Source organism: Crocodylus siamensis, chromosome 1 (genome assembly GCF_052110815.1).
Source record: "Crocodylus siamensis isolate JL-2025a chromosome 1, ASM5211081v1, whole genome shotgun sequence".
Classification (NCBI taxonomy): Eukaryota; Metazoa; Chordata; order Crocodylia; family Crocodylidae; genus Crocodylus; species Crocodylus siamensis.
The window spans coordinates 112,721,245-112,748,518 of NC_143395.1; the positions used below are offsets into that span (position 1 = coordinate 112,721,245).

General features: G+C 43.2%; 1 protein-coding gene and 1 pseudogene across 5 annotated transcripts in view; one reads left to right on the forward strand and one right to left on the reverse strand.

The window, feature by feature from the left end:
* The window catches only part of PHACTR2 (phosphatase and actin regulator 2), a 243,410-nt gene extending 224,893 nt beyond the window's left edge, over window positions 1–18,517 (forward strand). For 4 of the 5 annotated variants that reach the window (XM_090040762.1, XM_090040788.1, XM_090040778.1 and 1 more), the window contains 3 exons: window positions 6,416–6,553; window positions 10,671–10,747; window positions 15,283–18,517. In XM_090040762.1, coding sequence (XP_089896888.1) covers window positions 6,416–6,553; window positions 10,671–10,747; window positions 15,283–15,298 — 231 coding nt within the window. In that variant the 3' untranslated portion in view covers window positions 15,299–18,517. The remainder of the gene's footprint in view (window positions 1–6,415; window positions 6,554–10,670; window positions 10,748–15,282) is intronic. The other variant, XM_090040769.1, reaches the window with a different exon arrangement.
* Window positions 13,265–13,419, reverse strand: LOC149873214 (U2 spliceosomal RNA; annotated as a pseudogene).
* Window positions 18,518–27,274: the final 8,757 nt, after the last annotated feature.

The following is a 27,274-nucleotide window of genomic DNA, read 5'->3' on the forward strand; positions in this document are numbered from 1 at the left end:
GCCTTCCTGAAGTCCAAGTATACGACATCCACCCCTCCTCCTGCGTCGAGGCGTTTTGTAACCTGGTCATAAAAAGAGACTAGATTGGTCAGGCACAATCTGCCTGCCACGAACCCATGCTGGTTTCCCCTCAGCATAACTTGCCCTGCCGGGCTCTCACAAATGTGAGCCTTGATAATTTTTTCAAAGACTTTGCCAAGGATGGAGGTGAGACTAATTGGCCTATAGTTGCCCGGGTCCTCCTTCCTCCCCTTCTTGAAAATGGGAACCACATTGGCCCTTTTCCAGTCCTCCGGGACTTGACCCGTGCGCCACGAGTGTTCAAATATTCCCGCCAGTGGCTCTGCAATGATGTCGGCCAGTGTCTTCAGTACCCTCGGATGGAGCTCATCCGGGCCTGCCGACTTAAAGGCATCCAGTTCTTCCAAGTGACCCTGCACCACCTCAGGGTCCACGCATGGAAGTCTGGTGCCTTGCTGCTGCCTCCCTACACTCCCAGTGAGAGACTTGTCATGCCTCTCGCTTAGGAACACTGAGGCGAAGAACTCATTGAGGAGTTCAGCCTTGTCCCCTCTGTCCGTCACCAATTGTTTCTGCCCATTTAGCAGAGGTCCTATTCCTCCCTGGGCCTTCCTTTTACTCCCTATATATCTAAAAAACAATTTCTTATTGTCTTTTACTTGGGTTGCCATCCTCAGCTCCATGGTAGCTTTGGCCTGTCTAACTGCCTCCCTACAAGCACGAGCAGAAGAGGTATATTCCTCTTTGGTGATCTCTCCCTGTTTCCACTTTTTATGTGCTCCCCTTTTGGCCCTTAGTCTGCCCTGGATTTCTCTGGTCAGCCAGGGAAGCCTCCTGGCCCCTTTCCCTCTTTTACCTCTCACGGGGATCGTCTCGCTTTGTGCTCGAAGGATAGTTTCCTTAAGGCACAGCCACCCTTCTTGGGCTCCCATCATTTCAAAACTACTACTCTGTAGTGCGTCCTTCACTAATCGCCTGAGTTCACTGAGATCAGCTTTCCTAAAGTCCAGCACGTTCACCCTACTAGTTACCTTACCCACTCGACGCCTTATGTTGAATTGTATTTTTAGGTGATCACTGTCCCCCAGATGGCTACCGATCTGTAGGTCCCCTACTATGTCATCCCCCGTTGCCAATACCAGATCCAGTAAGGCATTCCCCCTAGTGGGACCATGTACCTCCTGCGTCAGGTGGAGGTCCTGTACACAGGTTAGACACCTGCGTGAGCGGTGGGACTTTGCTGTCTGTGTCTCCCAACAGATGTCCGGGTAGTTTAGGTCCCCCATGACCACCGCCTCTTTAGCTTTTATGGTCTCCGAGAGTTGCCTCAGGAGCCCCAAATCTATTTCTTCCCCTTGATGTGGGGGTCTGTAGCAGACCCCTACCACCAAATCCTTTTCTCCTTGCCCCCCATTTAGCCTAACCCACAGTCCTTCTACTTCCTCATCCTTTGATTCTGTCTTGATGAGGGTTGATGTATATTGCTCCTTAACATAGAGCGCAACCCCTCCCCCTTTTCCCCACCCTGTCCTTTCTGTACAATCTATAGCCCTCAATATGTACCGCCCAGTCATGGGATGAATCCCACCAGGTTTCCATCAGCCCCACTAAGTCATAGGCGTTTAGTGCAACCAGGAGCGCTAGTTCATCCTGCTTGTTCCCCATGCTCCTAGCATTAGTATATAGGCACTTGAGCCCTGCGACTGGTGCCTTTGCTGCCCCCCCGCTCCAAGTCCCAAAGGGCTCTTTGTCTCTTACCTTCTCGTTCCTTACCTGTGCCGTATTGCTGTCCACCCCCTGTCTTTCATGTTCCCAAAGCTCTCTTTCTTCAGGCTGGGCTGTACTTGTTGGTGCCACCTGGTTTGGTGGTCCACAGCTTCCCCCGCCCTCATCTTCCCCTCCCCCCGACGAGCCTAGTTTAAAGCCCGCCGGAGGAGATCCGCCAACCTGTAAGAAAACACACGCTTACCTTTGGGGGACAGGTGAAGCCCATCCCAGCTGAGCATGTCCCTTGTTGTAATGTGTGGGTCATTGTCCAGGAAGCCGAAGCCGCCAGTTGGTCTCTCGGATGCAGTTCTCATGCCGTCTGCCGCATCCGTTCACTGGTAGGATGGAAGAGAATACCACCTGTGCACCGAATTCCCTCAGCACGCCGCCCAGAGCCTGGTAGTCCGCCATCAGGTGATCGGGGGTTCTCCTGGCTGCATCATTAGTACCCACATGGACAAGGTTTTTAAGGCCTGGTTCAACAAAGCCCTGGCTGGAACAAGCTAGTTGGGGATGGTCCTGCTTTGAGGAGGGTGTTGAATTAGATGACCTCCTGAGGTCCCTTCCAACCCTAATTTGCTATGATTCTGTCATAAGCTTGTAAGGTTTTGCTGTCCATGCATACACTTATACCTATCCCTTAATCTTGTTAAATTATTGTCTTCAGTAAGTTCCTTTGGCAGTGAGTTCCAGAGTTTAATCAAATGTTCTGTGTAAAATGATTTTCCTCTTACTAGTTTTGAATTTCCCATTTTCTGATGTCTTGGATGTTGTAGTTGTTGCTATTTGTATTGCCATAGTACTTAAAAAGTCCCCATGTTCTTGTGTTCTGAACTAGGCTGTAGGTCTACACCAGGGGTATCAAACTGACAAGCTGGTTGTCAGGCTGGATTGGATTCACAGACCAGCTCTGCATGCTGGATCCAGCGTATGGGGCCAATCAGGCACAGGCACCTCATGCAGCACATGGCCCAGACCCGACTTGCATGCTGCGTACACCATGTACCCCAGCCATAACCTAAACTTCCCCTGAAGAAACTTCAGACCATTTGTTCTTGTTCTGTTACCTGTCACCACTGAGAACAGTCTAGCTCTATCTTCTTTGGAAGCACCCTCCAGCTAGTTGAAGGCTGTTATTGAATCCCTCCTCAGTCTTTTCTTCTGCAGACTAAATAAACCCAGTGCCCTCAGCCTCTCATTGTAAGTTATGTGCCCAGCCCTCCAACCATTTTCATTGCCCTCCACTAGACTCTCCAATTTGTCCACATTATTTCTATAGTGGGGGGCCCGAACCTGGACACAGTACTCCAAATGTGGCCTCACCAGTACTGAATAGAAGGCAATAATCACTTCCCTCTTCTGGCAACACTCCTACTAATGCAGCCCAGTATTCTGTTAGCCTTCTTTACAGCAAGGGCACACTGTTGGCTTATATTCAGCTTATTGTCCACTGTAACCCCCAAGTCCTTTTCTGTAGAGCTGCTGTTTAGCCACTCAGCCCCCAGCCTGTATTAGTGCATGGGACTGTTTTATCCTAAGTGCAGGACTTTGCACTTGTTCTTATTGAACTTCGTGAGATTTCTTTTGGTCCAATCCTCCAATTTGTCAAGGTCTCACTGAATCCTAGTCTTACCCTCCAGCATATCTACTACCCCCGCAGCTTGGCATCATTCACAAACTTGATGAGATTGCACTTCATCCCATCTTCCAGATAGTTGATGAAGGTATTGAACAAAACCAGCCCTGAGGCTGACCCCTGGGGCACTCTACTTGATGCTAGCTGCCAACTAGACATTGAGCCATTGATTATTACCCTTTGAGCCTGACAATCCAGCTAGTTTTCTCTCCCCCTTAGAGTCAATGCATCCTTCCAAACAACCCATATTTGCTTAGCTTGCTTGCGAGAATGCTGTGGGAGACCGTATCGAGAGCCTTGCTGAAGTCAAGGTATATCGCATCCACTGCTCTCCCACATCCACAGAGCCAGTTCTCATAGAAGGCAATCCGGCTGGTCAGGTATGACTTGCCCTTGGTGAATCCATGCTGACTGTTCCTAATCACCTTCTTCTCCAAGTGTTTAAAAATAGACTATACCAAAGATTTTCAACAGGCCTATCCCATTTCATACTGGAGCTCTGAGCAATCGTACATAAAATGCAACTCCTCCTCTTCTTCTCCCCTGCCTGTCCTTCCTGAACACTCTATATCCATCCATGAGAGTGCTTCCGTCATGCGAGCTCTCCCACTAAGTTTCTGTTGTTTCAATCATATCATAGTTCCATGACTGCAAGGGCTTCCAGTTCTTCCCACTTGTTCCTCAGGCTCTGTACATTTGTGTACAGACATCTGAGGTAACTAGCTGATTGCCCTACTTTGTCAGGAAGAATGAGAGCATTTCCCCTGTTGCCCCCTCCTATTTCTATTTCCTCCAGGTCAGCTGCTTCCCCACTTACCTTCAGGCTTTGGTCTCCATCCCCCAGTGAATCTAATTTAAAGTCCTCCTCACTAAGTTAGTGAGCCTGTCTGTGAAGATGCCCTTCCCTCTCTTCATCAGGGGATCCCATCTCTCCCTAGCAATCCTTCTTGGAGCAACATCCCATGGTCAAAGAAGCCATCTGCACAGCCATGCATTGATCTGCAGAATGTGTCTGCTCCTACCCAGGATTTTCCCTTGACCACAAGGATCAAGAAGAACACCCTCTGAGCCCTTCACCCTTGCACCCAGAGCCCTGTAGTCATTTTTGATCTTCTCAGGGTCCCCCGGCAGTGTCACTGGTGCCAGCATGGATGAGCACCATGGGGGAAAATGTCAGAGGGCTGGCTGAGTCTTAGAAATTCTTCCATGAGATCTCAGATCCAGACTCCAGGTGAGCAACAGACCTCTCAAGACAACAGGTCAGGCTGGCTTCTGTCACTGACAGAAGGGAGTCACCCACCACCACCAACCCTTGCTTCCTCTTTGTGGCAGTGATCCTCCTAACCTTAGGGAGGCCTGGCTTGGCCTATTCCTCTGACAGAACATGCTCCTTCTCCTCTGTTGCTAGGGCTCTATATCTGTTCTCCAGGCAAATGGCTGTAGGTGAGGATGAGAACTTCTGCTGGCTGCCAGAGGCCACAAGCTTCCAGCTTCTAACTTCCTGGAAGTCCATTTCCTCTTTCTTCTCCAGTGCTGCCCATGGCAGCCCTTTCTCTGCAGTCCTAGAGGTCTCCTTCAGCATCAAATCAATGAACTGCTCATGGCAGAGGATGTTTCAGAGCCTTGCCACCTTCTCTGGTAGCTCTCTTACCTGCTCCCGGAGGGACACCCCTAAGAGGCACTGCTCACATCACAGGCCATCCTCCCACCTGTCTGTCACTAGAAGGAACCTGCCAGCCACAGTCCTCACAGCGCCAAACCAGGACCTGGGTGGAAGCCTCAATAATGAGCAGTCCTGCCTGAACAGACACCTCACAGGTGCAAGCAGAGGAAGAGCTGGCAGTGGCACTGGCTCTGGAATTGCAATGTCCTTCAGCCATCGTTCTGGATCCCTTAAATCCAATGTCTAACTCTTCCTGTCTCCCTCTGCAAGCAGACCTTCCCTAGCAAACTCCCTTGTGCTGGTGAAGTCACTCTGGGGTCATCCGTAGTAGCCACCCTCAAGCACACTGGAGACCAAGGTGCCATGGGTAGGAAGCCTCTGGAGAACCTTCTTTGTCACATTTCTAGGTTGGCTTATATAAAAAGGAATGGGTAGGCACAGCATGCCTGGGGCATGCCTTGGGGGAGCGAGGATGGTTCCTGCTGAGAATGCAGTGTAAACATACCAAGCAAGAAAGAAGTTCCTGCCCTACCTCACTACTAGCTTTTGGCAAATCTTGTTTGTCTAGTCTCTAAAACAATCCCAGTCTTTTCAGTCTTTCGTCTTCTGAACCATCGATCATTCTCTGCACTCTTCCGTTCTGCAATATGCTTTTAGAGGCAGGAGGACCTGTGTTATAACTGAGAATTTGAAATGCTGCCAAACTTACAAAAATACAGGCGTAGTGGTAGTATTTTGTTAGCTTAATATGACAGCCCTTAGTTCTAATTAGTTCCTTTGAACCCTGAGTGGGGTGACTGTAATCGTTCAGTTCAGCATCATAATAATAAAGACAGAATCTCTGATTCACATATGTTTTAAGGGAAACAAATCTTTTAGTTTTTAGTTAAACAGACCCATTAAAATGCTGTTCTGTTTTTTGGAGGGTTTTGTTTTGCTTTGGTTTTATTTTATTTAATTTTCATTAAAAACTGGGTGATTGTGTAACTGCTAACACAGTCTCATCTACAGGCCAGTGAGGGGAAAATGCCTACTGCTGCAAAGTAAAATTTGATGTTCCAGAGATGGTCTGTCAAGATTTTTGTGACCTGGCTGACAAAGATTTTTTTTTATTATTTTAAGAAACTAGGTCATGCTGGTTTCCAGTGCCTGTGCAGTTCTCCCAAGACAGAGCCCTTTTTTAGACACCTGAAATTGACCCTGGTTAGAAATACCACTAAAGTTCCCTGGAGGTTACATCATACCCCAAACTTTATTTTTATTTTATTTTATTTTATTTTATTTTACTTTGGCCATTACACTGACTGTTTTCCACTTCCTGTTCACAGCTCAGTCTGCGGCCCACAGTTGCTGAGCTGCAGGCAAGAAGAATCCTACGTTTTAACGAGTATGTGGAGGTTACAGATTCCCCAGACTACGATCGCCGCGCAGACAAGCCATGGGCCAGGCTAACCCCCGCAGACAAGGCAAGGAGCAAATAGCAATTACTGTATAAGGGAAAATCTTAGTGCTTTAACTTTCCGAATGTTTCTCTCCCATCTGATTCTCAGTCCTTCCATGTTGGCAACATACATCTTCTAGAAGCAGTGAGACCGGACAATGCATTCATTGTCCACAGCTAGCAGAACCCACTCAGGTGCCTGTTAGAATTGCACTTGCAAGTGCAGTTTTGGCAATTAAGAGCTAAATATCTTTCATTTACAAGTTGTTCCTAGGTAGTCAGAAGGTATATATGCACACCCTTGAATTTAACCGAAGTTTTTGTAAAGGCCTGCACACTGGCCCCCTTTGATCTACTTTTACAGCTCATTAGAGTGAAGTGTATTCTTAGAGGGATAGGCAAGCTCATGGTTATATGTTGGCACCTCCATTACTATTGTCAGATGATCAGCTGTATGCATTTTGCCTTCCACTCCCCAATCCTGTGTCTTTACCCCATAGACTAATTACATAGTACAGAAAACTTAAATGAATGAGAAGAGGGTCTGTATCGGAGAGGAAAAGGTTTTCCATGCCAGCCACAGATGAAAAGGGTTGTTCTGCACATGGATGCCATGCGTGTTTCTGTGCAATGGGGCATCCGAGTTTACTCACTGCTTTGAAAACAGGCCAGCCAGACAACTTCAAATGCGGAAAGAGCTGTGACTTAGAATACTTTTGTTTGTCAGCCAGTTTAACTTTTTTTTTCTGACTAGAGCTCAGGTTAACTGGTTTTTGTTCAGGGTCTGTCTGTGCCATATATTTGGAGACTCTGAAGATGGGTACATCTAAGCCTGATGAAAAGGGGAACAAGAATAGGCTGCCACCCATGCTACTACAGGTCTCAAACTTGTCTGGTGGTGACCATACTTCTGGTTGCATTTCCAGGCCCATGACTCACCTCCTGTAATTCAATTTCAGTCAGGCTCATAACCTCACTTGGAACCACAATTTCCAGTTTGGGTAACCACTATCATACTGCATCATAATCTCCCCAGTTGGTTTCATGGATGTTACACAGCAGAGAAATCAAAACTAAGCCCTATGAGGATAACCACGTAGGAGGAGTTGTCACCCAATGCCATCTTCTGTCACTATGAATCTGAAAAGAATGACTGGATGAACTATAAAATGATTCATGTCCCGTTGCTAGTTTATGAAGGCAGCATCTCAGAATCAATAGCAACATAGGCCACTGAAAAATCATAGCGAATCCTCAAAGCCATTTGCTGAATAGATACCTAACTGGTATGAAAAATGTTGCTTCCATGCCATGAAGGACTACTGCTGTCGACTATGTCTAAAATGCACAGAGAAGGGGGTATGTTGAATAGATTCATGTAAGGTTGGGGAGAAGGTGGAAGGAAAACACTCCCTGAATGTTGTATTTTTTATTGTACAAAGGTAGCAAATGGAAAGGTTGAGTTGTGCCATTAGAACTCTGAAAAGTTTGACCATTTTATTGTTATCCAAAATGTGTTTCCTTCAGGAAGTGCTTTATTCTAGTAAATTGCCAGTTCCTCTGACTTTCTGGAGGGAATTAAACAAAACATTTTGTTTGCTTTTAATGACACGTAAGAAGGAGATTTTTTTTTTCAGTACACAGCTCTCCTGTTCTTATTTCCTACCCCCCAAGAAAGAAATTGGCAGGACCTTTATAGTAGTAGTAATAGTTAGTTCTTCAACCACTGCTTTGGGATCACATTTTATAAAAAATAGAAAATGTTGCATCATCTATATAGGCTAGCACAAAACATACTTAGTTAAGTCCAGTGCTTTTTAACTGAGGACAGCTGTCTTCATTTACATGTCCACAGTGCAGACAGCACCTCCACTGTGGCAAACTACACTGGTACCTGGCATAGATAGCTGAAATCAGATCATCCCATCACATAGACAAAAGCAAGGTGGTCCGAGTGCCACATTACCAATAAAATAAGAGGGACTTGATGGTTGATAAGCTTTTAATAATTGTCAGTGGAGGGTTTTCACATGGGCTAGAGGCAGAAATTACACATAAAACAGTATAAGCATTCGGAAACCAGTTCAAATCTGTAACCCAACAGAAGTTCCGTACACATAAACCGCTTTCAAAATGGCCAAAACCAGTTTAATATAAACCTGGATGGATGTAGTATCAGGCTTAACTGATTTAGTTTAAATCAGTTTATTGAACTTCTGTCTTAGATCTTCTCCAGATTCAAGGTAACTCATAGTCTCCTGGCATCCCAGGATGCTTTGCACCTCCCCCACAAAACTCTGCCTCTCAGGGTGGCTGAACTAGCCTTGGCCCAAGCTGTCTAGTCCAACCCAGCAGGGAGGCGTACTCTAGCATCCCCCAGCTTCTGGCCTGGGCCACTGTAAGCATGTGACTGCATTTCCAGAATGGGAAGTGATGTCTGTTTACTTGGTTATTGGTTCAATCTACACAGTTTGGCCTAACCTGTGAATGTTAAATAGGTTCAGCTGTGGGCTTTTTGAGTGTCTGTGCATAGTCTTGGAAGTAATCCGCTCATTTCTGGCCTAATAATTGAAAGTCACTTACCATCTGAAATTTTTTTTTTAGCTTCTATCCATTTTATAATGAACAGGTACTCACAGTGCCTGTCTTCAATATAGGAGGGGGAGAAAGGAGGGAAGGAAGCTCAGGCTATGGTTTGCCTCTTCCCTCCCTTCCCATCCTGAAAAGCCAAGGGAGGGAGGCTGCAGACACATAGCCGGTTCCAAACTGGAGCTCGATTTCCCACCCACCCCCTCTTTCCCCCAGACCCAACAGAAAATGTCTGTTGGGTTGGGGGAGCGGGGGTGTTGCTGTAACTCATGGCACTCCCTGTAAAGTGCCATGAGTTATAGCAGGAAGCTGCATGTCTGTCAGCACCCAGAGACTCCCGATACTTGTTCTCCTTCCCCTGCCTCACCTGGAGACATACTCTGTAGGTCAAATTGAAACACATCAGTGGGAAAGAAGCACTGCACCAGTTTTGTGGGTTCACAACTTTCTCGTCTCAGCTAGCAATATGACATATGCTTAAAAATTGTATTATATCCGAGCTATACTTCTATCCCTACTATTAAAGCAGCCTTGTGCTACATATCATTGGGTGTTAATCAAGACCAGCTTCTGCTGAAACATAGGTTTTATCATTAATGAGTCACAATTTTGGTGACGTGTAATATTATCACACTGTTACACTGCCCTATCTTGAAAGATACGCATTCTTAATAAGATGCCTTTTTCAAGTATTACTGAAGTGATGTTGCTTCTATTTAAAATAGTGAAAGGGAAGAGAGAAAAGCGAGAGAATAACCTGTATCTCACTGAATCATGAGGGTATATAATGCATGAGGGTATATAATGTCATATGTTGTAACCAGAACCCTTTATAGTAGTACCTGTGTGTTTAGAGCGCTGACCTTTTAGAAAATTATATGGCTTACCTGGTGAAGTAAATTGATTACTACTTTTTACATAGGCAACAAGAACTGACATTTTGAAGTGTGTTGAATTTCTGCTGTTCTCTTATCTGCCAGCTAAAAACACAGGCCGGGAATGTCCAAACACTTCATGTCATTTTACATAAAATTGATCAAACTGAGTGACTGATTTCTATTTGAGAAGTAACATTCATCTTGCATTCCTGAACTCATGTCTCCAGTCAGGAGATATAGGAAGCCTGCTGTCTGCACAATTGCTAGGCATGACAGGTGACTTATCCACCCCTCCAGGGCTATATACTGCGATAATCTGTTTGCGGATGCATACTAAACAGGTGGCTGTCAAAGGTGACAGATTCCCTTTCCCTGCCTCCTTTGTAGCAAGTTCTGTATTTCAGTGGGGATTTTTTTTTCTGTCCTAAGAAATTTTCTAATGTTAAAAAAAAAAAGTGTACTTCTCTAAATAACCATAATTAAAAGAGTCATTTGTTCTGGAATTAAAAGTATGCCAGAATTGTGGAGTTATGAATGGACTTTAGTGAAGGGTGAATAGAAAATAATACAGGCTAACATACTAAGCACTCACAAGGAGTAAATCCTTGTTCCTGTATGTTGCTTTCTAAGTGTTGACCTTCCTTATGTTTGTGTTTGCTTTTTTATTATTGTTAGGCAGCAATACGGAAGGAACTGAATGAATTTAAAAGCACAGAAATGGAAGTACATGAAGAAAGTCGACAGTTTACAAGGTAAGTAGATGTACCTTTTCCAAAAGGCCAAAAGAAAATAACCATGATATATGGTAGGCTTGGCCCTTCTAAGATTGGCAGTGATAATACTTTGCAACAGATTATTTGAAGCTTTTCAGGCAGGATTTCATTTTTGCTGATTAAAATCATAGAGATTAACCACTGGATTGGGCAGAATGGATCAAATTCTAAATGGGAAAGATTGTTTTGAAATCCAAAAAATAATCCTTCCACACTGATTTCATTGAATTCAACATAAACCAGATGAAATTAAGAACCTGCATGTGTGTGAGACCTGTTCCCACAGACCATTAGGAGGTGCTCTCAGCATGAGAATCAAGACAGTGGTCTGGCAAACCTCACAAAGTTCTTCATCAGTCTGGCAACTAACAGAGCTGCATACCCATTTTATTCAATGACGATTTAATGGAAAAACAGCAGAGGAAGCAGAGGCCAAGACCCAGAGCACCCATCCTTTCATAGCAGGCCACATAATAAGGCTGATTGCACTGGCCACATAATAAGGCTGACTCACTTTCCTGTCCTACAGATATTCTCCTCCTGGCTGTCCAGTGGCCTACCTTCAAGAGGCAGGGAGGAAGGTACTCTTGGTCCTGCCCATTCCACAGCCTATTGGTGAGAGCATTTTCCTAGGACGTAGGAGATGTGGGTTCAAACCCCCTCAGGCTGAGGTTGCGGGGTTGTCTGAAACCTACGTCTCCCAGGTCTTGGGAAAATTTCCTAACCCATAGGCTACTGAGCTAAAAGGCAGAAGAGCCCTTGTTTTCCTTTCCATCAGACAGGTGTTGATCTCTTTTTTACTCCATGTTTCAGGGACTAAACAGATTTATGTGCCTTCTGAGGTAGAACAGGATTGCAACACAGTGGCCGTAGGAGATCCCTTCTGAGCATGCCCAGAAGGACAAGTCCAGTTGCACAGGTGGGGGTAGGATCTAAAATCTTTATAAATGGTTCTAAGTGCTATTTGCATGTCTAATTTTAGGATGCTAAGTAGCACTTAGCCACCAAAGGGGAGAATTGGTTTTGAGTCCAGATCTGGAGAATCACTATCTTCTAAACCCCAAAGTGTGACCTTTGGACCAAACATAGCCCAGAAGTCCCTTTGATATAGCTAGTGGCCAGTAATATTTTTTTTGGACGGTACCAAGGGTTCCCAAAGTTTGGCCAACAGGCTAAATGCAGCCAACAGGTCCGTTTGTGGCTGCCAGGACTGCCCCTTTGAAATGGCTCTTCAGGGGCAAAACTTTGGGAATCCCTGATCTAAACCCTATTTCCCCATCCTACATTTAAATGATGCACAAATACCTACAGTGTTTAGTGCTTATAATTTGGGATTCTAGTTCCACTTGTGGTGAAATTGGATTGCTATGAGTGTGTACTTGATAGAAGTAAAAGGGAGGAAGAGGACAATGACCCTCACACCTTTTAACCCAGTGGCCAGTACACTTACCCAGAGACTGCCTCAGACATTTTTTTTCTGACAGTTAAGGCCAGGAAAGTAGCCTGGACTGAACTGACCAGCGAAGTGGTTTAATTCCACTCCGCTCCCTGTCCCACTGGCAGGGACCTGAGTTGGGGTCGGTCAGGTGCTCCCCCCTTTCTGCTGCAGTGGTGGGGCTGGGCACAGCCAGACTCTGGCCGACATGGCCCCTTGAGTCAGAGGAGGCAGGGAGGGGGTTATTCCCCCCTCTGCCTCCTCTGCCCCTGGGGGACCGTAGCTGGGATCTGCCTGCCCCAGCTGCTGCTGCTTGCTCCCTGCTTGAGGCAAGTGGCAGAATAAGCCCCCTCCTGCCCCTTCCACCAGACACCAGAGGGAGGGGAGAATAACCCCCCTCCCTGCCCTCACCTAAGGGGACCTGCTGGTCAGGCTCTGGGGCAGGGTTATTCTGCCGTCTGCCCCCAGGGCACCGCGGTGGAGTTTGCCTGCCACCACTGCCGTCATTCGCTCTGTGCCCGGGGCAAGCGGTGGAATAAGCCCCATCTACCCCGGATGCCGGAGGCAGGAGGGGGCTTATTCTGCCACTTTCCCTGGGCACAGAGTGAGCGGCAGTGTTTGTGGAGGTCAGACCCTGCTGCAGTCCCTCAGAAGCAGAGGGGAGAATAACCCTGTTCCCTGCCCCCAGCCTAAAGGGCCTTGCTGGCTGGCACCTAGCTCCACCCCCTGGAGTGGTGGGTGGGGGAGCGAACATGATGAGGGTAGTAGGGGAAGGGGTAGGAGGGTGCTTATACCACCTCTTGCCCCAAGCAGGGAGCGAGCAGCGGCAGTTGGGGTTGGCAGACCCGGCTGTGGTACCACAGGAGCAAAAGGGGTAGAGGGGGGAGTAACCCCCCTTCCTGGCCCCTTTGCCTCAGGGGGCCATGCTGGCCAGTGTGTGGCCATGCCCAGTCCCACTGCTGCAGCAGCAAGCAGGGGGAGCTCCCGGTGGACCCAGGCTTAGGTCCCTGCTGGTGGGACAGGGAGTGGGGAAACCTTTTTTTTTTTTTTTTTTTTTTCTGTTTTTTTGCACCGGTCCTGGAAGCACTGCAATACCAGGTCAATGCATGGAGTGGATGGAGCACGCTCCGGTTCCACCACCCAATACCAAAAAGAATCTGCTCAATATAGACCTCCTATGGAGGACATATCAGAGACAAGTACCCTGGGGAGCTCGCCTACATGGTCACGCTGCTTCCCCTGCCAGGTAAGTCACTGGCCAGTTCAGTCCAGGCTACTGCTTGGGCTGGCCATGCCCCCACCGTTGGACCAGTCAGCAGAGAAATGCAGGTTGGTGCTGGTGGGGGGCGGGGGGGGGCAGGAGGGAATAAACTTCTTCCCTGCTCCCTTTGGGATCAGTGTCTGTCCAGACCCCGCCCCTACCTGTCCCTGGCTGGGGACCAGAGTGTCAGGGCCAGCCCTGCTCTGCTGGAGCAGAGAGCCCAACCTAGAAAGCATGCTGGGATGCTGGGGACTCTAGTTTAACTTAAACCAGGAAGGGGTCTGGGACAGACATTGCATAATCCAGTTTGACCCAAATCAGTTAAGTTTGATACTACATTCAACCAGGTTTATCTCAAACCAATTTTGCCCATTTTGAAACTGGTTTATGTGCACTGAACTTATGTTCTGTTATAGGTTTAAACCAGTTTCTCATCACTTAAACTGGTTTATATGTAATGTCTGTCCTAGCCCATAAGTCCAGCCAGACAAGCTGTATAAAGAATAGCATGAGGAATTGCTGCATGAGAAATAGCAAGCCGGAAAAGTATCCGTCCTCATTTTCTCTGATTAGCTTGCAACAGAAAGAAGTGATTATGCTAAATAAAAAAAGAAATGATAGAGAAAAATTATTGTTAGTAAGAGCAGAAGCAGCCCCCAGACACTGAGAATCACTTGCAATGCTGGAGGTAAGAAAAGAGGTTGAATCTCCATGATGCTGTTTTGTTAAAAGAAATATTACTGATGTAACTCACTACTAACCTTGGAGTGGAAAAGCAAAAATTTAAATTTAGCTTAATAGAACCATGGACAAGTGACTCAAGAGCAGAGAATAAATTATTCATTTTTAAAAAATGAATCACTGAGGAAATACAAAGTAAAAGTGATTTGCAGTGGCAGCTGGTCAGAACAGATTTACTTATGAAATTATTGGTAGGATGAAAAGATAAGGGAACTGTTTATTATAGCTGCTAATCTGTTTCCACAGCTCTCTAGCATTGCCCACATTTGATACTGAGCTGTAAAGAAGAAAGCCGTTGACATTTATTTGTCCATAATGTATTATAATGCATAAGGATTAAAGCTTTCCTTTTGGTCCTGATATTTTTTTTTGGGATTACATTAGAAATGGTGTGAGGAAACAAGAAAGTAGATTCTTCCAAAAAAAACAAACCCAAACCTTCAGACTTGGGAAGGTGATAATAGTTAATATTTATAAAGTGCACCTAATAATAATTCATGTATCAGTACTTTTAAAACTCCTCACTCTCACACAAGATTCATCCTTAACCTCTGCAGTTGTTAAACATCATTCTGATCAATACAGATACCTCCGCCTTTACAAGACACCATATTCTTCCAGTTGTTTACATAGCATGTGAATATCAAGTTTTGCATTTTGCCCTTATTTGAAAAAATCATATAAATATGAAGGGTACAATATCATGGTGGCCTGTCTTGTTTTGTCAGGAAATGTCTCCATGTGTCAGAAAAAACATATGATTTTATCTACCCAAACTGAGAGATTTTGTCTCCTTTGGATGAACTATTCATAATATTATTTTTAAAGCAGATGCTTCTTTCATTTTTTTTCATGGGTGTGTGTCCCTGTCAAACAATTTAAACCAAACTTCTTAAGTCTGATGATAGTTTCATTACCTGGCATGGGGGGCTTGTCTTAAATTTTAGTTGGCACAAATTACTGCTGCTAAGGAATAACTGTGTTAAGTCAAAGGAAATAAACCAGTGTCATGTCATTGTCAGGTCCTATGCCATTACTGAATGAAACAACATCTTTGTATTTGATTTCCTATTTCAGATTTCATCGCCCATAATTATTTGACAGTATCCTTTGTTTATATACTAATTTCCTTTGGGGAAATCATTGCGTCCTCAAGACCTAAGATTGCACTGGAACTGGATCAAGTGTGAGTGTGTGTTGCAGCTTATCCTAAGGTTAATGAAGGATGTGGCTCTCATCTTCGTCACAGAACCAGAGTTTTGACTGGGAGGAGAACCCAGAAAAAGTATTCCTTTTTAACTAACCAGCGTTTTGATGGTAAGAGAGACTGTCTTCCTGTGACAAGCTCGTGTGGATAGTCAAATGATTTTTCGTCTGAGCTTGATGAGACAGGAATTGCTGAAGACAATCGTTTGGCAGCCTGTTGCCAGGCACTCATCAGACTTTATACCATGGTGACTGAGGGAAATTGTGTGGAACAGGAAGAGTGAATGAGAGGGAGTGTGTGAAAGAGAGTGAGTGAGATTTCATGTGTCAGTTAACAGAGAAAAAGTTAGATCAAAGGTAGCAAATTCTTTATGGAACAGTTTTAATGATATATTTGGTCAGTGGAAGGAGAAAGTTTGTAAATCCAAGAGCTTGAGCAACTGCACTTATGTTTTTTGAGAGATCTCAGCCTGTCTCACCAAGGCAGTAAACCATCAAGTCCTAATTTCGTAAGTACTTTAGTGAAATACAGTCATTTTTGTGGTGCCAGTGAACCCAGTTGCCAGAAATTACTCTTGGTATAATTCAGATGTATTTTTTAAAATTCTGACAAGCATGCTTGAAGAAAATACATTGAATGCTCATATAGAATAGCTAAATATGCTTTTCATTTTTAATGCCATTATACCTTGGATCCTCCCTGATTATGCATCAGAATTAAATGGGCAGGATTATAAGGCAAAATATGATGTGATGAGTGCAATGAAAGGATTCAGGTTTAAAAATACTCCTTTGTCTGTTGCTCCACTTACTGTCAAAAAGGTGGTATGAGCCTCTGTGGCAGACCGTATCGACAATCGTAACATCATTTGAATCCAAAACTGAAATCAGGCATAGATTTCCTTACAAAGGTTAGGCAACCACTTCTTAGTTTAAGAGCTGTGTTAGATGGATCCCTTGGATTGCTTCTGGAAAGAATTAACTTGTGGATCAATGCGTCTTCAACAAGGGCCTTGTAAAGGCTACAGAAAATCCTTAAAATGTCTACAGCCTATTTTTGTTGTGTGTGAAGAATGCTTCTTAGCTCTGCAGTTTTTTATACTATCTTGGAATTGTATTTGTGAATACAGTACTATTAAAATTAAATGGTATGGAGTATGAAAGGCAATATGTGCTTTTGTTATGTTGCCCTAAGGCCAATTACAAGCCTATGGCATTGTTTACACTAAGAAATTCTCTGTCTTTCTTATATAGCACTTATTTATCCTTTGATTAATGTACACAATGATTTTTCTGGGCCTGGAATTCATGTAAGCATACATGTAATGCAGTATTACAGTATATATACTATTTATCCTTTTTAATGTGTGTACATATTACAATTTATTTTTGTTTTTCATGTGCCCTGTTTAGTTTCTAATTATGAAAAATGAGTATTTTTTTCAGGCAATAAAAGTTCTGTGTAGTGATTTTTACCTCAGAACCTGTAACAGATTCTTGTGGAGTGTTTTTAGTGTATAAACTTAAAGATTGTTGTTTTAGATATCAGCCTAAAGGCAGGAATGCAATTAGATGCTAAAATTAGATTGCACTCTTTACTGATATTTACAAGGCCAGGTTTACGTAAATGTGATGGATTATTTTAGTAAAGAGCATTCAAGTAACAGGAGGGTGCTTTTCATCAGCTGGCGTTCTATTTCTTTTTAAATAGGTTGATGCAAACATTTTAAGGAAGTAGGTTGATGTGACCTACAGAAGCACTTATATTTTATGAAAAACCCTACAGAATCATGGGTATGAACCCCTAAAATATCAGTAACCCAGTGAAACAACCACTTATAAGCTTGCAGAAAGTAAAAATAACATCATTCCACCTTAAATGCAGTCAGTTAGATGTTTTAAGAACAATTAATAGGAAACAATTTAGGGTCTGCAATGCCATCATTTTGTAAATGGAAAAGCATCATTTTTTACATCAAGTAAATAATGAAGATGTATTTGCTCACACTAACTGATAGAGATATGCACAGACCATAAGTTTTAAGTTTTTTAGTCAGTACCTCTATATAATCCCTTATTTTGAGAATTTAAAACCAACCTTAAAAATGTATCTTGGATTGAAACTTGGCAGAACAACAAGACTGTGTTTGGTTCTTTGTTGCTAAACTTAAAAGGAAAGTACTGTGTAAGTGCAAGGTTTACTGTTTTGACTCAGAGTTATATAATGCTTACTTAAAAAAAATTAAATGATACAGATGACTGGTTTGACTGGTCCTTAATATGGGCAAGATATCACTTTTACAGTTTTTAAGAAAGTAGCCAATATATTATATCTGGAGAAGTAGTTGTTGCACGTGCCTAGTAAGAATCTCTCAAAATGGGGACTCTTAGATCCCTTAAGTGTGTTGCTGAATCAGAACAACACACCATATGGTTTGTATTATACAAGCACAACCATCTAACCCTAGACAAGTATTTTCTTCTCTACTGTAAATAGCAAATGGGGTGAAGGCCAAAAGCTGTAAGAATCTTCCCAAGCAATAGAAAAGTTAAGGAGATTCTAATGTGTCACAGTGATGGATGAACCAAGTTACTTTTGCCATAAAGAGCTGTACCGCTTCAAATTTCAGTGATGCCTCATGATCATTTGTTATTGGTTGCCTCGGTAGCTTTTTCAACTGCTCTCATCACCAGTGAAAAAAGGATATGGTGCATTCCTAAGCTTTTAAGTGCAGGCTGCCTGCAGCTCAGATAGGAAATAAGAAGGTGAGTTCTGGAAAAGGAAAAACTAGCTGGGGAGGGCTAAGATGGCAGTTCTTAAAGCAGAAAATGAGAGTGAATATGAAAGGAGGGGAAAAGATCCCACCCTGGTGGACTCTGGTTAGAAGAAATGGGTAATATGATCAATGTGATTATTTGTTTGCTTGTTTTAATTTCTGTCCAGCTGGAGTATTAATAGAAATCTGTGGTAGGGCATTTGACTACATCTTACTCATCTGTATTGTGTTCAGCAATGTGACCAGATATGAATATATAGTATACGCTCATTGTAACAGACCTCCATGGGACCAGGAGAATAATTCATTAAACAAGTTGTTCACTGTAATTGGGTTAGTCCATTTGCTGCATCAGAAAAGTGAAAAAAAATGCTTGTTAAAAGTAGGGGGGGTTATAAGCAGGGTTTGTTATAAAAACTTCTAATGAGGGTGTGTTCTGTGTGTGTTTGTGCATGTGTGTGTACAAACAAACAGACATATATGCACATGAGACTGGAGTACTTGTTTCAAAATTCTCAGCTTTATACCATATTCTGATCTCACTCTTGGAGGCCTCAAGCCAAACATAGGATTGGGTCCTAAATTCTTGTTTGCAGATGAGATTGAAGTGGTTCCAAAGGAGTCTAGCATCTGAGATGAAAATTGCATTTCCTTGAACATGAACTGACAGGTTTAAAAAAAAATCTGTTTCAACCCCCAAATACTTAATAGGTATACATATAGACTATATATAATATAAATACACATTTTAAGCCAAGTAGCTTAGCTAAAACTCATTTCAGATCAGGGCCCAAGTTATCAGGGTGGTCTCTCTGAAGTCAGGAAGACTTGCTCAGAGCAATCAGCCGTATCATGGCTTGTTTGCAGAATCAGGAGCTAAGTTTAAGGTTCCTCGTGTCCCCCGTTGTAGCTGACATCACTGACTCTTGGAAAAATACAAAGGCTGAAGGTAATGGAGCTCCATTTTCTGCTTTGATGATACTTGTGTCCATTATTACAGAAGGAATACTGAACTCAGTCGCTTTCTGGTAAAAATCTTTTCAGACCAATTCTGGAGTATGTTTATTGGCAATCAAAAAGAAAGGTGTGAAGAAAAAACATCCTCAAAAGTCAAAGGTTGTCTCCCATTCTGAGCAAGATTCTAATCTTAGCTTCATCAATATCTTGTCTTCATTCAAGAGAAAAACTCTCACTGCTATTAATATTACAACCATGTCAGAGAACTTAGTTGCAGCAGGACTGCAAATTAACCTCACAACAAATCTGGTTTGAGCAACAACTTATTGTATTATAAAATACAGATAAGGTCCATTCAGCACTACAGACTGGAATACTGATGTAAATCTGATAACCACAGAGCTCAGTGGAAATACTCTCATTGACTTTGGTAGACGCTGCTTTTAAGCAGTTTGAACCAATGACGTCTGAGCAGTTTGAACCCTTGTGTGATTGAACCTGTAATAGAGATGGGACTTAAAACTGCCATACCAGAAAATCAAAATATTCTTAACATTACTTTTAACACTTTCTAATTCAGTATTTTGAATTAAAATCCAGCATCTACCAGCATTGGATGTCCTGCTATATCACAAGAGCATCGTTTCATGCTTTAACATCCTTTGTATATGTATCTCAAAGAGCTTGATCTATGCAGCTGCTAGAAGTTAAAATGGAAGCATGCTCAAGATGAAAAACAAAAACATTTGCCTCCTCCCTTTAGGAGTTTCCTGTATTTAGCTCCACAATGTTCATTTTTATAAAATAAAGCACAGTGTAATAATGTTGGGACCCCAATTCTAGCTGTTGGAGGACAAGAATATTTAGAGAACCAGTTATGAAAGGTAGAATTGTGTTGTTAATAAAATATTTTAAAGATTAAATACAAAGAAAGGAAAGGTAACCCCTTTTGAAAAGCCTACATTTATTCTGTTTGAAAAGTGATATTTTAAAAAAAACTTATGAAAGTACAGATAAAAAGAGACACAGAGGGATTCAGTAAAAAGAGCACGTTTCACTGTAATATTATGAGAGGTTTCTATTTGTTAATGTTAATGATTAATAAGGTCTTGTTTTATTTTGCCAGTGTCTACAACCTGCTCCAAGACTTTAAAGGAAATAGAACTCATAGCTACCAGGAAGTTGTTTTCTATTATTTTCATCCAAAAATAAATATTGCATTGTGTAGCCACAAAGGAATTAAAGATATACCATGTATATTTTTATTCTCTCATTCATTTTTTATTTGAAGTCTTTCAATAATATGTGAAATATAACCACAGTAAAACACTTTAATGACAAAGTAAAATCATACAGGACATAGCTTCTTGTCTTTTGACTAGTTTGTGCGATGGTATATGGATTTGTAACCTGTATAAATTTTGGAATTAAAAAACCTGTTTGGATCATTATTTTAGCTGGTATGACTTTGAGCAAAACAAAAATATCATGCTTAAAATATACCTACATTAGTTAGTATCCCACTCTTTTTTTTATATAAAAAGCTAATTTACTGTCTTTTAAATAAGGCACTCTGAATTTTTATTATTCTAAAAGATAAAATGAAACCTGTATGAAATACAAAGTTAAATTCAGGCAAGATATTGAACCAGCACAGCCCATGTTGCTATATACGAAAGAGCCAATAGCTTTTCACTGCATTTTAATTTTTTTTTCTTACAGAACAAATACTCTGGGTATCAACACTGGCTGGTTGATATCAATATGCCAGATATTCACTAGTTTTTGTGTAAAACTAACAAAAGGGAATTCTTTTTCACAAGGCATGTAATTAAAGTGTATAACTCATTGCCACCAGAAGTTGTGGAAACTGTCAGTTTAGCTAGACTCAGAAAGGAACTGAACAAATTCTTGGAGAAAAGGGGCATCAGTAGCTATTGAGCATGGGAATTAGGGATACAGCCTCTGAATTAAACTGCCAAGACCTTAAATGCTGGAAGCTGTGAGCAAGGGACAGTGGAAAAAAAATCCCTGGTCATGCCCAGTTCGGTCTCCCTTTCAGCATCCACTCTCTACCACTGAGACACAGGACACTGGGCGAGATGGACCTATGGTCTGACCCAGTACATGGCAGTTCTTATGTTCTTGCTAGTATTCGCTGTGATAGACTTGAAACACTTCACAGTTAGGACAAATTCCTGCTCATGTGACTTTTTCCATGGAAGTCCTCTGAGAGATTTCTAAGAGATGATTCCCATGAGAAGGGCTTGAAAAATTAGGCAGTCGTTAAAATGATGGGAAAAAATAAAACTATTCATGCCTGACATCCAGCTAAAGCTAGTAGTAGAGTTTCTAGAGGGCCCTATTTGATGCTATCAAAGTCAATGGGAGTTTTACCATCAATTTCACTATGAGCAGGATTGGACCTACGGTGAAATCTTGGTCCCATCAGAATTTTTACATTGACTTACTGGGATCATGATTCAACCACAGAACATAAATCAAGATCACTGAATTATATATACTATCAAGCAACAGGCAGTTTTGAAACTTTATTTTATCTTCATTATTTTATTAACTGGATTAAAAACAGAAAGTGTTCAAAGTATTCTGCATAAATGTTGCCAAAATTCCATATTTGAAACAAAAAAGAAAACAGCAAACAGTATTAAAGATTTATTTCTCTATTGCCTTGCATGGTGAGCTGTCATTACTACCCATTCAATTGCACCTGCTCAGAACTGTAGCATTTTGCACATACTTCCCCCAGAAATAAATCACCATACAAGATGCAAAGCAGTGAAGAATCAAGAGCTCAGTTTTTAAACTTGTATAGAGAGTGCTTTTAAGACACTGATGCAGCCTTTTGTACCACAGCAGCTCTGGTTAAAATGGCAACTTTGATGAAAATATCAGGCAAAATGAATTTAAAATGTCCAGCGGCTGATCTAAAACTGCATATTGCACAGGTATATTGATATCTGTGAATATAAATAACTGGAACTGTACACTAATAAGACAAGTTCTTTTGGTCCTTTATCTGTACTGTAATATATATATATATAATATTACACACACACACACACACACTCCATTACTATCATCTGAAAAAAGAGTATTATGGTTTCATATCGCACCAATATTTTCCTTGTGTTTGCTATTCTTATTTAACAAGCAAAACTGTGCTCTGACTAGTTGTACAATATTGTAGGATACGTTGCCTTGCACAATTCCAAGTGCCTTAGAAAAATGTTTAGCTCTTTGAAGCATATATAAATATATATAAAATGAAAAATAGATTACCTAAATAAAATTGTTCAGAAAACCCTTGCAGACACATTTCTTTCTTGACTGGAATAAGTACATATGTAAGCATAATGAATTTGATTTCTAATAGGCATTATTTAGTAAAAAAATTAATGATTTATTAAAAGTAACTCTACTGCAGATGAGTGATTCTTTTTTTTATCACTTGCAAAATAAAATTAACTTGTCAGCATCTCACTTTAATTTTTCGAAGCTCTTCATGCATCTTCAGCAGCTCTTTTGTAAGCAAGTCCATCCCTTCAGAATGTGCTATGACCTAACAGTGATGGTTATGTTAAAAATATAAAGATAGGGTGATTATATGCAATGGAGGTGAGGGGTCTGGTTCCACCTACAGAGCGCTGACAGAAGTGATGTTTTGTTGCATAGTCAGACCCCTGAAGCACTCTACTGCCATGCCCTGACAGAAATACACAGCTGAAGAGCACTTTAAAAAGTGCCTGATTGTGCAAGAATCTGAACCCTGGTTACATGAGGATTTAGATGAAGGCTCTCCAAAGCAAAGCGCCTTCATAAATTTGTCAGTGCATGCTGAAAGCAGGGCTTCCCAGGGCTGTATTCAGAATGGGAGCGGGGGAAAGGGAAGGAGAGAATTACATCTGGGGTTTGCCCAGCCTGTGCTGGAGGGTGGGGAGGGTGAATTGGAGGCACCCGCTCCCTAAGGTGGGGGGCCTCCAACCATCTGTCCTATCCTCCACCACAGGCCAGGTAACTCCCAGATAGATATCCCTCCCCTGCCCCCCATCCTGAAGACAGACATCGGGGGGGTGCAGGGCTAGGGGAGAGAGGCTGCAGACAGGTAGCCACTCCAAACTGGAGCTCAAGCCCCCAAACCCCCAGACCCAAAAGCAAACGTGTTGGGTTGTGGGGATCATTCTAACTCATGGGCTTCCTAATGGGTCTTGGGGAGAACAGGGCCGGGCCCGCATAGTAGGGGTCTCCCTTCCTCCTACATGAGCATCTTAACAGCAGCAAAGGCTGCTACACCCAGAGCTGGGGTGGGTGGAGGGGAAACGGAGCCCCCTCCCACCTTGCAGGCCTGGCCTGGCTACCCATGCTGGGGTCTTGGAGGGAGCCAGGCCAGGCCCCCAAGGTGGAAGGGCTCCATTTCCCTCTCCCCACCACAGCTCTGCGCATGGCAACCTCTGCCACTGTCAAGATGCTGTCACGGGGAGAGGGAACCCCACACCATGTGAGCCTGGCCCTGCTCCACCCAAGGCCCAGCAAGGGTAGTTGGGGGGAGAACGTAGCAGGGGGGCTCCCTTCCCCCTCCCTGGCTGCACAAGGAGGAGACAGAGGTTTTCTGTCTCGTCTCTGTGACAGCCCGTGGGGGGGCTGGGCTAGTGCTCACTGCAAGCGCCAGTCCAGCCCTGGAAGACCAAACGGGACGTGGGTGGAATCACCTGAAATGAACCCTTGCAGGGAACATGTACGCAGGTTCCCTAAGGCGCTCTGCCCTAGAGCACTCCTGTCTCATACTACATCAGACAAGGGTTAAATTTTACATGATCAGCCACTTTAAGATTGCTCTGAAGTCATGAACATTTTTGTGTTACAGCTACAGAGCACTTTCTGGAGCCTTATAGCACAAATAATGTAACTTGTGTACACACCTTTAGACAGTTATGGCTCAGAGACAATCTACTCATGGGAACTGCCTGAAGTGTTGTTTGCAAGCCGCTGCTTTGCTAACAGATTTGCTGATATACGTGCAGAAACTTGCATCTACAATTTCTGGTTAAAAGAAATTCCAGGAAAGGGTAATGTCACCACAGTGACATGTACCCTCTCCCTCCCCCACACCCTCAGCACCACAGTTCAACTTCTATATAAGGTTGCAGCAGACAACAGAGATAGGTTATTGAGAGGGATGGGCCTGATAGGCCAGATCCTGATTCAAGATGGTATGTGCTCTAGCAAGGCATCATTAAACTTTCATAGTGATATTTTCCAGCCTTAGCTTCCCTAAGTTGGTGGAAAGGTAGAGACAAAGTTGGCTGAGATATTCCCTTCTCCCTTCCCCACTTGCCATAGCTTTATAGTGAACAATACTTTTCTAATAGGTTGGTAATCTCATTTATTACATTTCCTCATGCAAGGATATTGGTGCAGGGAGACAAGGGGCTATATCCCATTTTGGAGCTTAGGGTAGTTTAGAAAGCCTTCCTGCAATATATATAAAACAGTCACATTTTGATCAGGGTGGACAATAATACCACCATCTTTTACAGAAACAATCAGAATAAGGCAGGTCCCTTCCTTCTCAACAGGGAACTAATCCAGCTGTGGGACTGGTGCATCCCACAGCAGACTCATCTCTCAGCCGTACCCCTCTCAGGACTGGGAAAGCTACAGCAGATTGCCTTGGGAGGGTGGTCGCCATACAAAAGTATTGGTAAATATACAATCTGACCCTTCAGACCCTTATTTGTCCATTGAAGTTACCCGGGGATAGATCTGCTTGCAAGAAACTGACAGATCTTCTGTTCCAGTAGAGGGCTCAGTGCCAGCTCCCTTTCAAAGTCATTCCTGATCTCATAGTCAAAGAACCTTCTTTATGCCTACTCACCTACACAGCTGGGTTGTTCAGGATGTGTACATGATCTTCCTGGCCCTTGCCTGGCTGAGGCAGTTCTAGTACCAGGACCTCTTGTCCAGTAGAGAGCCCTAGAACCCTACCTTTGTTTTCAAACCTCCATAGCAAACAGGAAGTGTTATGAGTCCCTCTTCTTGAAGGTCTGGATGCAGGATGGTTTTCACATGTAGAGTGAAATTGTACAGCTCAGGTCTAAGGTATTCTTGGCCACAGTAGTAAGGACTTAATGTACTTACCTGGCAAAACTGAACCAGATTCTCTATCTATTATAGTTCCATGGACATGCCCTCCAGTAACTCCAGTGTTCTGGTCATTCTGAATTATGTGTTAGAGCTGAAGCAGTTCATAGGCTTATAAGAAAGTAGGGCTAGGAGGGACCTTACAGGGTCATTTAGTCCAGTGATTCTCAACCTTTTTTTTGTACCAGGACCCTTTTGTAAACATTAGTGGCCAGTCCCAACCCAGAGCCCTTCACTCCTGACCTGCTGCCCCCCGCAGTGTGTGCGGAGCATGGGGAGGCCCCAGCCAGCCCCTTGCAGGCTGGAACTCTGCCGGCCTGCAAGGGGAAAGCCATGGTTTCCCACATTTTTCTCCTTTAAAGGAGAATCCATTCTTAAAGTTTGTTCGCTACCCTTTCATGTATTCTTACGACCCACTATTGGGACACAAGCCACAGGTTGAGAAATGCTGCTCTAGTCCAGCCCTGCTCAAGGCAGGAGTGTCCCTAAGTAAACCATCCCAACCAAGTTTCTGTCCAAACTACTCTTGACAGTTTCCAAGGATGGAGATTCCACAATTTCTCAAGGAAGCATATTTCAAGGCCTGAACATTCGCATAGTCAGAAAGTTCCTCCTAATCTCCAGAGCTAAAGCCATGTCTATCACTTCCCTTCATAGGGCAGTGACACACATGACAGTTTGTCATGCAATTGACTGCTGAAAGTGCTCTACAGCTGTGAACTGATGGAAGTCCACAGCAGTAGAATGCATTAAAAGTGCCCAATTGCACGGCAATCTGAACCCTCATTATATAAGGGTTCAGACGAAAGTGTTCCAAAGCAGAGTGCCTTCATTAACATCTGTCAGTGTGGTCAGGAGAAGTGCCCGGCTGATACAACTAAACTCTGCTCCCCATGGGGGAGCTCCTAGCCACAGGGGACACCAATACACCCACCCCTTTCTCCAACGCTGGCTGGGCAATCCCCAGAACAAGCTCCCTCTGCTCCTTTCCCCACCTCCCATGCCAAAAACAACACCAGGGTTTGGAGCTGGGCTATAGGGAGAGCAGCTGCAAAGACAATGCAACCCCAAACTGCAGCTCACTTCCCAGTCCGAGGGACCCAACAACATCTGTTGAGTCCCAGAGATAGCTCTAACTTATGGCACTTCCTGCAAAGTGCCAGGAGTTACAGCATGGAGCTACACATTTGTCAGCATCCATAGTGTCTCCATAGGTGATATCCATAGTCTGTAAGGTAGCCAGCTGGAGCTCTATCTCTCTCTGGGGAATGAAAACTATTAATCACTCATCCCCCAGCAAGGACCATGCAAGGCACCCTTTATGGGTACTGCAATAACAAAAAGAAATTTCTTATCAAAGGCTCAAGGCATAAGACACACCTACAATTAGGAACATGTATGTGGACAATACACCTCAAAAAAACACCAGTTATTAGAAAGTAACTTCCATTTGTGCACAGTTATTGCTAACTAATGATCCTATTCACAAGAGTTTATAAGGTCAAATACACAGTTGGCGTACCACATGAGAGAAGGGCCCTCATTTCCTCCATGACCTATAGTGTCACCTGTCAAGACTATATACAACTATATATAAAATATATAACATGGCATCTATTAAAATCACTACCAGATTACAACATGCCATCAAAATCAGATGAGCTAAACTCTTTCTGTAGCACTGACACTAAAATCTCATGGCAAAGACAACACACTGTACTAAATCATGGTAAAGACTTAAGTCTTCAGAAAATGACAACAGAGCAAGAAAGAGAAAAATATACAGGCTTCTGAAGCTCTGGCGACATCTACTGAAAAGATATTGAAATATACACTATAGGTAATTCAAACTGAATTAATAGTGCTCCATTATACTTACAAGATAGTAATAATGTAGACTGCTCAAAATTAAAATTGATTAGTACTTTTAAATATCATCTCTTAATTTCCTAATAACCAATTAAAAT